At 32.3% G+C, this 13,423-nt stretch overlaps 1 protein-coding gene across 6 annotated transcripts; it reads left to right on the forward strand.

The window, feature by feature from the left end:
* The first annotated feature begins 434 nt into the window (after positions 1 to 434).
* Positions 435 to 10,250, forward strand: LOC11438890 (E3 ubiquitin-protein ligase RGLG4). Of its 6 annotated transcripts, XR_003013116.2 has the most exons (11): positions 436 to 768; positions 1,534 to 1,618; positions 1,955 to 2,095; positions 2,198 to 2,311; positions 2,627 to 2,724; positions 2,801 to 2,880; positions 3,058 to 3,157; positions 3,360 to 3,487; positions 3,705 to 3,816; positions 7,758 to 8,074; positions 8,918 to 10,197. XR_003013116.2 is itself a non-coding variant. In XM_039835291.1 (10 exons), exons 1-10 carry the CDS (start codon positions 724 to 726, stop codon positions 6,535 to 6,537), a joined length of 978 nt encoding a protein of 325 aa, XP_039691225.1. In that variant the 5' UTR covers positions 435 to 723; the 3' UTR covers positions 6,538 to 7,331. The 6 variants fall into 6 exon arrangements, 5 of the variants coding, with proteins under 5 accessions (XP_039691225.1, XP_039691227.1, XP_003620903.2 ...); XM_039835291.1 differs by lacking the exons at positions 7,758 to 8,074; positions 8,918 to 10,197 and adding an exon at positions 6,463 to 7,331 and having other exon boundaries at positions 435 to 768; XM_003620855.4 differs by lacking the exon at positions 8,918 to 10,197 and having other exon boundaries at positions 7,758 to 8,075.
* The last annotated feature ends 3,173 nt before the right edge of the window (positions 10,251 to 13,423 follow it).

Genomic DNA, 13,423 nt, shown 5'->3' on the forward strand with positions numbered 1-13,423 from the left:
CGTAATTAAAATAAACATCTAAAAATAAAAGTATGATTGATACGAAAAAAATATTTTCAGAAATTTTTACATTTTTTTCGAAATAAAAAAATTCTAAAAATATATGGAAATTAATTTTTGAAAATTACAAAAATTTAATCTTCGAAAATCATAATTAAATTTTTTGAAAACAAGTTTATTTCAAAAAGTTTATTTATATTTTTTAAAATTTTGGAAAATTTATTTCCATATTTTTAAATTTATTTTTTATTTTTAAATGTTTATTTTAATTTCAAAATATATTTTTTGTTTTTAAAATAATAAAACTACAAAATCTAGTGATGAGGGAGTATGATAAGGATGTGTTCTTGGTTTGATCTAATGGTCAAAAACTAACTTTCCCATGGTGGGAAAAAAGTAGCTTTCCCATGCTAAACCTCACCTAAACATATATATATATATATATACCTCTAAATCTTTCATTATGTAGAAAACCAATTTAAATCCCTTCAAACAAAAAGAAAACCTAGTCGAACTTGATTCCATGGGAAACCTCTTGGGTAAAAGTAAAAAGCGTAATCCTCAAAATTCTAGGAGTGATAAAGGAGGAAGAATATTGTCCAACATTCCAGTTCATGAACCTATCCCATTACCACTTACACAACAAGTTGCTTCAATGTCTAAGAAATCAAGTTTTGGGACACATATAATTCTGGACAAAGTTCAAATACCAAGAAACCTCTCATGAAGTATGCTTTGATTCAAGATAACTTCACAACTCTTGAACAGGTATAATAATTTTCTCTATTACTTTTTTTATCTCAAATATTAGTCATTATTAATTTAATCAGTATTTTTTTTTGCTTGCGTCGAAAAAAGAATTACTTTTATTAAATCATGTAAAAAAGAACAAGAATTACTTTTCTTGTTGTTTCTTTTGTTGCTTCATTCTGAGTTTTGCTTGTATAGTACAAGTTATGAAAATCTTTCAGAAACAAAATTTGATTGAGAACTTGTATATCAAAATTGGTGTCGGTCCAATACATTTGTTGGCCTAAACTAAATTTTAAGTTGAGTTTATTTTTCTTGTCAAAAAAAAAAGTTGAGTTTATTTTTATTTTTTTTAAATAAAATTTTATATATAAGAGTGAGCAACATAAAAAGTTGGTTTAGCATAAGGGGTTAAACATGCTAAGGAAAAAAGTTTGATAAAGTAAAACATACTGGAAGCATATAGGTCCACATTAAGTATATAGCAACAACTTTAAAGATTTTAAACTCTGCAATGAAAGTGTTTGTTAATGGAAGTAATAACTATTGAACCATGGACCACTCATTTGGTATTAAGATGTTAGTGTGTTTGGCATAACATTTTCTATTTAAATTTAAATTAAAGGGAAAAAGGAATACCACAATATGGCTATGCTTGTTACTTTTTGCTTAATTAGTACTAATAACTTTATTAAAAGGACATTCTTTATTAAAAATCACTGTTTCATTTTTAAAAGAGATAAAAACCAATATTATTTAATTTTCATTGTCCTTTTTTAATAGGTTACTGCAGCCTTGAGGAAAGAAGGTTTAGAGTCATCAAATCTCATCCTTGGAATTGATTTTACAAAGAGTAATGAATGGACTGGTATGTTCATGTACATGAACAAATTTTAGACAAGTGATTCCATCTTTCCATTTAAGAGTTAAAATTTTCTATGCATGGTTATAATCAATGTTTTAGAAATCGAACCGAACATGAGTCAATAATAAGACCTATCAACTATGGTTCAACGACTTTTATCCGTTTGAACTGAAATGAAACTGGGGCCAAACAAATCAGTGTAATAACTGAATCGTAGACAATGTCAGTTCACGGTTCAATCGGTTGGGTTTTTAAAACATTAGTTTGCATTTGTTCTTTGAAATGATTTTTTTTTCTTCTGAATGCTCCCTTATAAAGTCAATATATTCTTTTTTTAAGGCCAAGTCTCATTCAACAAGAAAAGCCTGCATGCAATTGGAGATACACCAAACCCATATGAGAAGGCCATATCAATTGTTGGCAAGACTTTAGCTCCCTTTGATGAAGACAACTTGATTCCATGCTTTGGCTTTGGTGATGGTAAAGTCTAGCTAGTGTCCTTAGAGTAGAATATGTAGAAAGAATGTAATTAATGTTTTTGCAATTCAAGTTATGGCTCAACTTTTATCATTACATATACAGCTACCACACATGATAAAGAAGTATTCAGCTTTCATAGTGATCATTCACCTTGCCATGGATTTGAAGAAGTTTTGGCTTGCTACAAAAACGTTGTTCCAAACTTGAAACTCTCAGGTTATTATTATATCTTCACTTTTTACATAGTTTTATTCTAATAAGCTTATTACAATCAATCAATTCATTATATTGCAATTGTTAGACTAGCTTTGTTAGTTATGTGTGGTAAAACAATGTATAATCGTAGTTAGGGATGAATCTTCGACTACCATAACAATTTCCCCTACCAAGCTACCATGATTCTGATATTTCAGTATTACGTCAGTAGAATTTGATCTATTATGAGTATTGCTCTCAAAATTTAAAATATGTAGATTGTTGTCTTTTCTTAAGATACGTGACTGAAGGAATATTTTTGGAATTTGCGTGAAGGACCGACTTCTTATGCACCGGTGATTGAGGCTGCAATAGACATAGTCGAGAAAAGTCATGGCCAATTCCATGTTTTGGTTATCATCGCAGATGGTCAGGTATATGTAATGTTACATTAATTAATTTCTTCAACTGTTTGCAAATCATAATCTTATGAATTTGTTGAATTTTAAGGTTACAAGAAGTGTAGACTATGATGATAATGAACTCAGTCCTCAAGAAGAGAAAACTATCAAAGCAATTGCTGATGCAAGGTAGCTAATTTGATGGACTAGATGTCATTTAATTTAGAAATCATGAATACAATTTTCATTATTTAGCGACTAATATGATGCTATTTATTCTTTTCCTATTGTTCTGTTTTTATAGTAGTTCGAAACAGTTTCATGTGCATCATATATGTTAATGTTCATTCTTTATCTACGATACAGTAAATATCCACTTGCTATAGTTTTGGTCGGAGTTGGTGATGGACCTTGGGCAGACATGGAAAAGTTTGATGACACCACACGCGATTTTGACAATTTTCAGGTATTACTAAGAAATAGTACAGTCAAAACGTTTGTCTTAAGTCATAACCTATTTTAATTCGTCCGATATTACTCTACTTTGATGCAACTCTTTTCGGTGAGTGTAAGGCATCATATAATCTAATGATCAACATCTGGCCGAAGATAACTGATACATTATCTTTTTCATCAGTTGGTCACAATATTGTTTTTTTTTTCTATAGTTTGTAAATTTCACGAAAATCATGTCGAAAAACACAAGCGAAACTGAAAAGGAAGCAGCTTTTGCTTTGGCTGCTCTGATGGAGATCCCCTTCCAATACAAAGCATGTGTCGAATTTAAAAAACTTGGGTATGATATGATCCATAAACATTAAGCTATGTTATTTTTATCTATTTTATAAAAAGTCTTCTACCAATGACTTGTGCAATCCACGAAATCTCTACTATATAATATTGATAATATCTATACTTTTTCTATGAAACAATGCAACTTTTTCTTTCAAGTGACATTATTTAAAGTGATTAACTTTTGTTGTCATCTTTGTGTGTCTGTGGATGGATAACAGACGTGTAACTGGCAGAGCGAAGAGAATAGTTCCAAAACCATCTCCTGTTCCTTATTCTCGGCCGGTACCAAGCAAATCGCCGGCATCAACAACAGATGATCAAAATCAATCTGTAAGCACTAACTAAAACTTAGAATGCAGTATATTATATGAAGTGAGCAATGCAGTCTAGAGTATGCATATATTGAATCAATGATTGATATTGTGTATGCATATATTGAATCCAGAGTTCAGTAGGTAAATCAATTAATATACTTAGACCCAAAAAATATTCATGAAATATATATCAATCTTTATTTTTTATTTTTTTAGCAACCGGAGTACTTTCTTTGGAGTAGTCAAATCCTAAATCAGTTACTAGAGAATACTAGGTAAATTTGATGTCAAGAAAAATATGTTATTAAGAAGTTATTTTATTAAACATACTGTGTATTTTTATTCATACACTACTGCCTTCACTTCATCAAATGAAAAAAGCTTAATCAAACCAGCCCCCTCTCCACGAGACAAAGTGCGAAAGTGCACGTTATCCATAGAGGGGTGAACAACACCACTAGGACGAAAATGGGTAGAGAAATAGTTTCTTTGTGGTTTAGACAGGACAAACTGTTTATGTACAGTTAACAAATAAATTAATTGCACTTTTTGAATGTGCAAGTAGAGATAATGATATAGAAATGTTGACACAGTCACATCCTTTCACTGTATTCAGTTTATCTATGCAGCCACTGAAATTCTATTGCCTTCCAATTATCATTAGTTATTTTAGTTCTGAATTCAACAAGCAATGCTGAATAATATATATCCGAGACCGATTCAGCATTGCAACATGCTCATATTTGTGTGGAAAAGAGGAAAGGAAAATTATTTACCAACACTTCACCCACCCACACATCCGACCAAAACCAAGTATTCTCCCCATTACCAACACCACAATGAACATTATCCATAAACCACTCCTCCCTACTCAACACCTCTACATCACGCCACCACAAAGATGAGTTGCGCCCCCCACACCGCAACCGCCCCTCTGACAAGGCATACCGCGCTGACAGCACCCCTAAACCACATACTCTCCCTCTCCACCAACATCCGCCAACACCACTTCCTTAACAACGCACTATTAAACTCCCTAATTCTCCTTACCCCCAAACCAGTAACCTCCTTAACCAGACGACCGCTGAAGGATAAATGTTTGGAGTTCCAGCTAGATAGTCTAGATTTAATTCGATAAAGTAATGGTTCCCAAAAAGCCAACCGCCTCGCATTACCACCAATGGGAAGCCCCAGATACACAAAAGGGATGGAACCAACCTTACAATTCAACACCATAGCTGCTTCCGCTAACCAGGAGGCTGACACGTTAACCCCAACCAACTGGCTCTTAGAAAAATTCACCTTCAGCCCATATAGAGCTTCAAAGAGAAGGAGAACCGCCTGCATAGCTCGAATATTGCCCCAAGACTTCTCACCCAAAATAAGAGTATCGTCCGCGAATTGAAGATGAGACACAACAACAGGGGTGCTACTACCCACCTTATAACCAACAAATAAACTATTGTCTGACATAGAATTCATCAACACATTGAAACCTTCTGCAGCCAAAAGAAATAGGAAAGGAGAAAGAGGGTCACCCTGCCTCAATCCCCTCCACAAAGAGAATTCATCCGTTGGAGAGCCATTTACCAAAACAGAAGCGGTAGCCGTCTCAATGCATTCTTTTATCCATTTGCTCCAAAGAGCCGAAAACCCCATTTTCAGCATCACATTTTGTAAAAAACCCTAGTCAATAGAGTCATATGCCTTTTCGAAGTCCACCTTAAACAGTAAAAGATCCTTCTTGAGTCTATGAGCTTCATCAACTATCTCATTAGCCACCAGAATCCCATCAAGAAATAACTTAAGGAATCACTGACCGAAGTCTATTAGCTAACACCTTAGCCAAAATTTTATACAAGCTTCCCACCAAAGAAATGGGGCGGAAATCATTCAAACGTTGAGGACTGTCAACCTTCGGAATGAGAGCAATAAAGGTACTATTTATCTCCTTAGCCAATTTCTCATTCCTATGAAATTCTTGCAAAAAAACGCATCACATTGTCTTTCAGAAGGTCCCAATTTTTTTTAATGAAACTAAACGATATACCGCCAGGACCGGGACACATAAAATTGTCACAATCCTACACTACTGCCTTCACTTCATCAAATGAAAAAAGCTTAATCAAACCAGCCCCCTCTCCACGAGACAAAGTGCGAAAGTGCACATTATCCATAGAGGGGTGAACAACACCACTAGGACGAAAATGGGTAGAGAAATGGGAAAACACTACACTCGAACATTATTGACACCTTCAACCAACACCCCATTCACCAAAAAGAAAGGAATAGTATTTCGACTGGACATAACGCAATGAAAAAACTTGGAATTTGCATCCCTTTCACGCAACCATTGCATCCTCGATTGTTGCCAACAAATACTAGAATTCAAGCGCGATAATGAAAACAACTCCTCAGAAAAACCATGAAGGTCCTCGACCTCCTCCTCCAGTAAATCAACTGATTCACCTTTTAAATCAATAGCTGAAATTTTATCTTTCAAAGACAAAATTTTTGCAGGTAAATTTTGTGTATGAGTCTGACAAATATACATCAGGGCCGAACATTTTTCATGCATCTGTTAACAGCAGCAGTTCCCCTATTTGGTCTTCCATCATCCGTGCTAAAGAGATTCTAAAAAATGGCTATTCTTGGCGCGTAGGGTCTGGCTCTTCTTCTTTCTGGTTCAGCCTTTGGAGTGATTTTGGCATTCTTGGATCTCAAATCCCCATCATAGACATCCATGATCTTCATCTCATTGTTAAAGACGTTCTCACCTTAAGTGGTAATAGAGCTCAATTGATGTATACCACTCTCCCTCAAGCTGTGTCCGATTTCTTCAACAATGCCACAATTATGTTTAATGACGCAATAGAGGATGCTTTTGTTTGGCCTCTCAACAAGAATGGAGTCTATACCACCAAAAGTGGTTACAAATGGCTTCTCTCTCTTCCTGGTTCGAACAATAATACCAACTTGAATTCTTCTTGGTCCTGGATTTGGAGACTTAAAATTCCTGAAAAATTCAAGTTTTTCATCTGGCTTGCCTGTCACAACTCTATCCCCACCTTATCTTTGCTTAACCATTGTAATATTGCTCCTTTAGCAACCTGCTCTCGTTGTGGGCTGCATAATGAGACATTTTTTCATTGCGTTCGTGATTGCAAATTTTCTAGAAATATTTGGCAGCATATGGGTTTTATTGATCATGCTTTCTTTGACGAAGATTGTGTTGCTAATTGGCTTAGGGAGGGAACATCTCAGGTACTCACACCATTATTTTTTCAGCATGTTTGTGGTGGGTTTGGAGATGCCGCAATTCTATGTGTCTGAGCAATGAGCATATGTCGTTAACGCGGTTGTCAGCAAATATTATGAGCTTAGTTGAGGACATTAACCTCGCCTTTTCATCTCCAATTCTGGTCTAACTTAAAACATATTTAATAAAACATGTGTAACAATTATGAATAAATAGCGAAGCAAACAAAGCATTGAACATAATTATGATCGGATCTATGGCATGTTTGATTTATCAAGGATATTAACAATTAGATCCGCTATGTTTTTTTTTTTATTACACTAATGCTTATACTTTTTGTTTTAGTGTTGCATAATATAATATGTATAATTATTTTTATAAAATTTAGATTTTAATTAAAAATATAAGTATAGATGCCTAAAAAAGTTATACTTATATATATTTTTCACCTTTATATTGTAACAAACTATGCATATCTTTTTCTTATTAAAAAAATCCAAACATATATTTTTCAATGACATCAACAATGTAACAAATATAATATTTAAATTAAATTTATTCTTATGTGTTATTTGTGAGGAAATTTTTAAAAAGAAAAAAGCGGAACGGTTGTTGGGTCGGTCGGTTTCTTGTTCTTTTTTTAATAACCCTTCTTATCTCGTATCTAGCGCTGAGTTTTTGTTTTACAACAACAACAGACGCATCGCATCGGATCGGATCTGAATCTCCATGGCAAACGAACATGAACATGGAATTCTGGGGTTTGTGGAGGAAGTAAAATCTGTGTTTCATGGTAAGAGGGAAGAGTATGAAGAGTTTATAAAAGACATAGATGCTTTTAAGACCCTGATGAATGATCATCGAATCACCAGACTTCCAGTTCAAAATTTCAAAGGAAGGATGAAAAAGTTACTTAAAGGGCATAATCGTTTAATTTTTGGATTCAACGCCTACATGAAGGATCGTCGTATCACACTTCCAATTCGACAACCAGTACGAGGAGGTCATAGTAATGGTTAGTACTTTTTTTTTATGATTATGTTGATTTTTTTTTTCTTTCTATATTATTATATACACTTTCCTGGGGGAAATTTTGACTCACTTCCAGTGTGTTATTTGCAAAATTGAATACAATTTCTCCAACAAATAACTGTCTGCTGTTTGTTTAAATATTATTATTCGTTTGTAGCTAGGTATGATAATAGATGAGTTTCCTACATGAGTGAGTTACTGTATATAACAACATTATCAACCCCCTCAATCTAACTTTTTTAGTGTACCAAAGCTTAAATCATGAACTATCTAATTCTTTTTCCTTTTCACCCAACCATTTAGTTTCTTATATGCACAAAAATAATCTTCCTTCTAGTCATATATATTGTCCACTATTTTCATAGGGAATTCCATGTCCAAAAATCAATCCTACTTTCACGAACCCATGTCTTTACCCACACCCATTCATGAAGATGTTCCCGTTCATTTGACATTGTACTTAAGCTATACAACACATTGTTTCCGGGATACGACCCAACATTCACACTATTAAGTAAAGTTTTACCGTTGTTGTTGTTGACGCCTAACACAACCCTATCATTCCATCTGGAAATGGGACCGGCTATTCATTGCAATGCTATAACTAGGTAGGATTGGAAATTAAACATCAAAAAATAAGGATAATACATAATTATATTGTATTATATTTATATGTTGGTCTCAATATTTGTTTAAAAAAAATGGGAAAATAATATTTCTTTATCTCCTCATTTTCTATGATATTATGGGTCCATAATAATAATATAGAAAGAAAAAAAAACATGTTTGTAAATCACCTAACATCGTCGTTTGTTGTGATACAAAGGACAAAAAAAGAAGAAGGTAGAAGAGAACTGTCAACTTCCTTGGGATTTGCTTGACATCATTTTGAGGAATCTAGATTTTGATGACCTCTTTCAATTTGGTAGTGTATGCAAAAATTGGCGAGAATTTCATAAAATTTATTGGAGGAATTTCATGGCATCCGAAGAACCATTACTTATCCAATGGTGCGCTGTTAAGAGATCTCTCAACTTCTTCAGCTTACCTCACGATAAAGTTTATCACTCAAAGATGATCAATAACTACTTCCGATTTGTCTATCATGGGTCTTCTAGCGGATATTTCATCATGACACGAAAAGATAATTCATTTATACTTATTAATCCATTTACAAGAAGAAAGATGCTAATCAATAACTCAGTCTTCCAAGTTAATTTCAGTTATTTTTCCTGCAAAGTCTTGCTTGCTTTTTCCAAAGGCTCAAAGGAATTTGTCTTGGTGGTTTCATGTAAAAATTCTGATAATTTGCATGTCTATCAATCTCGAAATCTTTGTTGGACTGCTTATTCGACACCACAGAAGGTTGTTGACTTTGCTGTTTTAAATTCTATCATATATGTTGTCACTGACAAGGCCAGCATAGGGATACTCAGCTTGAAATATGCAAATATAAATTTTTTAGAACTGAAGAGTACTCCTGGTGTAACTTCTAGTCGTTATTGGTCACACGTAGGGTTGGTTAGTTGTGATGGATATCTTTTAGTGCTTAATTTTATGTCAAAGGTAACGTATAACGTGTACAAGATAGACTTCTCTACCATGGATTATGTCAAGTTGGAATCTTTGGCTGACATTGCAATATTTTGTGTTCCGCCGAAAAGGTATTATGCACTGAGCAACCCGCACATGTGGGGTTATGAGAACAATTCTATCTATGCCATCGATGTTCCATGTGGCAAATACACGGTGTATAAAGGAGATAACAAAAAAATGCCAGAATTCATTATTCCTGGTTTTAAACGTAGTGAACTTCCACATCCTATTTATTGCCGCTCAAAACAACGTTACATAGATTGGTGTTTTAGACATCTACAATATGAGGTAGATTATACTCTCGTTGAGTAGCATGCTTATTACCCTACACTTTGGGTTGGACCTTGTTCTATTTGTTTTTCTTTTGATTTTCGAATAAATGGACATGATTTAATGGTTTACGGTGTTATTATTGGACAAGTTTTGAGATAGTATAGAGGATTTAATGTACTTTTTCCTAGCTTGTAGTTGTAGCATTTCTTGTCGTGGATTGTGGCACATTGAGGAGAAGCATATCAACCGATTTTATAATAGAATTTTGATATGATTTTTTTTTACCATTATATTTTTCTCGAAAATGAAATTAATAGTGATTCCTTTCCCTTTGCCTTACAATACAACAAGCATTTTACGAGAATCTGATATTAAATTTTGAGAACTAATGAGAATCTGATTAAATTTGGAAAACTAATGAGAATCTGATATTAAATTTTGAAAACTAATAATTTATTTATTTATTTTCTTAGAGAACTATTGATTTTTTATATGTAAATTAGTGATATTAAGAGATTCAAAGAGGTCCTTAAATAAAAAGAAGATGAAATGAGATTAGAATAAACTATTTTTCTAAATTCATGGCATAAAATAGTAGTATAAACTTTTTTCCTATATTATTTATGCCATAATACATTACTTTTTTTATGATTATGTTGATATTTTTTTATATTATATACTCTAGGCGTCTGTCCGTTGAAATCTGACATATGTTTTGGGGGAAAATTTGACTCACTTGTGTTGTGATACATCTCTATTATATATTTACAAATATGTTCAAAAATCAATTCTATCTTTACCCACACCCATTCATGAAGATGCGGAAACCCTTGCTTATTTTTCACTGAATCGAGGTGGCGAGTTCATTTGACATTGTACTTAAGCTATACAACACATTGCTTCCACAATACGACCTAGCATTCACACTATTAAATATTTGGTCCATGACAAAAGTTTTACCTTTGTTGTTGAGGCCTAACACAACCCTATCATTCCATCTGGAAATGGGACCGGCTATTCATTGCAAAGCTATAACTAGGTTGGATTGGAAATTAAACTACAGCAACTAGGCATGATTGGAAATTAAACTACTTACAGAAAAACATAAAAAAAAAAAAAGGGTAATACATAATTATATTGTATTATATTTATATGTTGGTCTTGATATTTGTTTCGAAAAAATGGGAAAATAATATTTCTTTATCTCCTCATTTTCTATGATATTATGGGTCCATAATAATAATAATAAAAAAAAAATCATGTTTTAGAAATATAGAAAGAAAAAAAAGTTTGAAAATTACCTAACATCGTCGTTTGTTGTGATACAAAGGACAAAAAAAGAAGAAGGTAGAAGAGAACTGTCAACTTCCTTGGGATTTGCTTGACATCATTTTGAAGAATCTAGATTTTGATGACCTCATTCAATTTGGTAGTGTATGCAAAAATTGGCGAGAATTTCATAAAATTTATTGGAGGAATTTCATGGCATCCGAAGAACCGTTACTTGTCCAAAGGTGCGCTTTTAAGAAATCTTTCAACTTCTTGAGCTTACCTCACGATAAAGTTTATCACTCAAAGATGATCAATAACTACTTCCGATTTGCCTATCATGGGTCTTCTAACGGATATTTCATCATGACACGAAAAGATAATTCATTTATACTTATTAATCCATTTACAAGAAGAAAGATGCTAATCAATAACTCAATCTTCGAAGTTGCTTTCCATTTTTTTTCGTGCCAAGTCTTGCTTGCTTTTTCCAAAGGCTCGGAGGAATTTGCCTTGGTGGTTTCATGTAGAAATTCTGATAATTTGCATGTCTATCAATCTCGAAATCTTTGTTGGACTGCTTATTCGACACCACATAAGGTTGTTGACTTTGATGTTTTAAATTATATCATATATGTTGTCACTGACAAGGCCAACATAAGGATACTCAATTTGAAATATGCAAATATAAATTTTTTTAGAACTAAAGAGTACTCCTGGTGTAACTTCTACTATTTCTCGGTCACACGTAAGGTTGATTAGTTGTGTTGGATATCTTTGAGTGCTTAATGTTATGTCAAAGGTAACTTTTAACGTGTACAAGATCAGGGGCGGACGGTAGTACAAGGGAGGGGTAGCCCTTGCTACCCCCAAAAAAAATATTTTTCTGAGTGAGTGGGTATATTTTTATATTTAGCTACCCCTAATAGTATATATTTAGCTACCCCAAGTTTAATTTTAAGTGAAATAATTTTTTCTATCTTTATTTAACTTTCGATCGAACTTCAAATTATTTGATAATATCGTATAGGAACCGAAAGATTAATACCAAAAAGAGATAAATAATAAATAATAACAATATTTGATTTATTTAACAAATAAAGTAATACAATTGTAGGCTCACACACTCTCAACCCACCAGCACCACACACTTTATAGTTTTGTTTGTATTGGTTTGATACTTCCCGTCTCAATAACAACAATAACGAAAACTTTTTCAACAATAAAAATGATCATGACAATAGTCATAGACAAGTTAAATGTACAATGAGTTTCTTGCAAATAACCTATTTATTAACATTTAAAAAGACATTATTAATCTATTATGGCTTAAATATGCAAATTGTCCCTGTAAATTGGGCTCATTTTGATTTTCGTCCCTGTAAAAAAAAAAAAATTAATTACATTCCTGTAAAAAAAAATTTGTTTTAAAAATGTCCCTGGCCCCACTTCACTGGTGATGTGGCATAGGTTTTGCCACGTGGCAGTTGCTGACTGTGCAACTTCTGCCACGTGGCCGTCCACATGATTAAAAAATTAAAATTATTTTTAAAGTTTTAAAAATTATTATTTTTAATTAAAAAAATATGAAAATAAATTCAAAAATTATTTAAAAAAATCGAAAAAAAAACTGTTAAAATTAAATTTTTGACTTTAATTTTTTTTTATTTGAAAATTATATTTTTTTTCTTCATATTTTAAAAAAAAATCATTTCATTAATTTTTCAGAAATTTCAGATTTTATAATTTAAAAAAATAATAATTTTATTTTTGAAAATTATATGATAAAAATAATTTCAGAAAATTATTTTAATTTTTTTTTCAGATTTTTTAAAATGTTTTATTTTATATTTTTAAATTAAAAAAAAAATTTAAAACTTTAAAAATAATTTTGAGTGTTTCTTTTGATTCGATTGGGTAAATTCAATACTCGCTCCGTTCCTTTTTAAGTGTTTCTTTTGAACAAATATTTTGTTTCAATTTAACTGTCACTTTTAAAGTTCAACGTAACATTAAATGGTGTTTTATCAATATTATCCTTACTTATTTATTGCAAAGAGATAAATATATGAAATTAGATATTGAATGAATAAGGTTATTATAGTAAAAATATACATTGTTGTATCAAAAGTAGTAACATTCATTGAATGTCTTGGTTTGTATAAAATATCAAAAATGATAATTAAAAAGGAAC

The sequence above is a fragment of the Medicago truncatula genome, chromosome 6 (genome assembly GCF_003473485.1).
Source record: "Medicago truncatula cultivar Jemalong A17 chromosome 6, MtrunA17r5.0-ANR, whole genome shotgun sequence".
NCBI lineage: Eukaryota > Viridiplantae > Streptophyta > Magnoliopsida > Fabales > Fabaceae > Medicago > Medicago truncatula.

Bases quoted from the DNA above. Each gene is read 5' to 3' on its own strand.
- LOC11438890 (XM_003620856.4), top strand. From the start codon at position 7,789: ATGGCAAACGAACATGAACATGGAATTCTGGGGTTTGTGGAGGAAGTA. The intron at 8,075-8,917 runs GTTAGTACTTTT...TGTGATACAAAG, and splicing joins ACGAGGAGGTCATAGTAATG to GACAAAAAAAGAAGAAGGTA.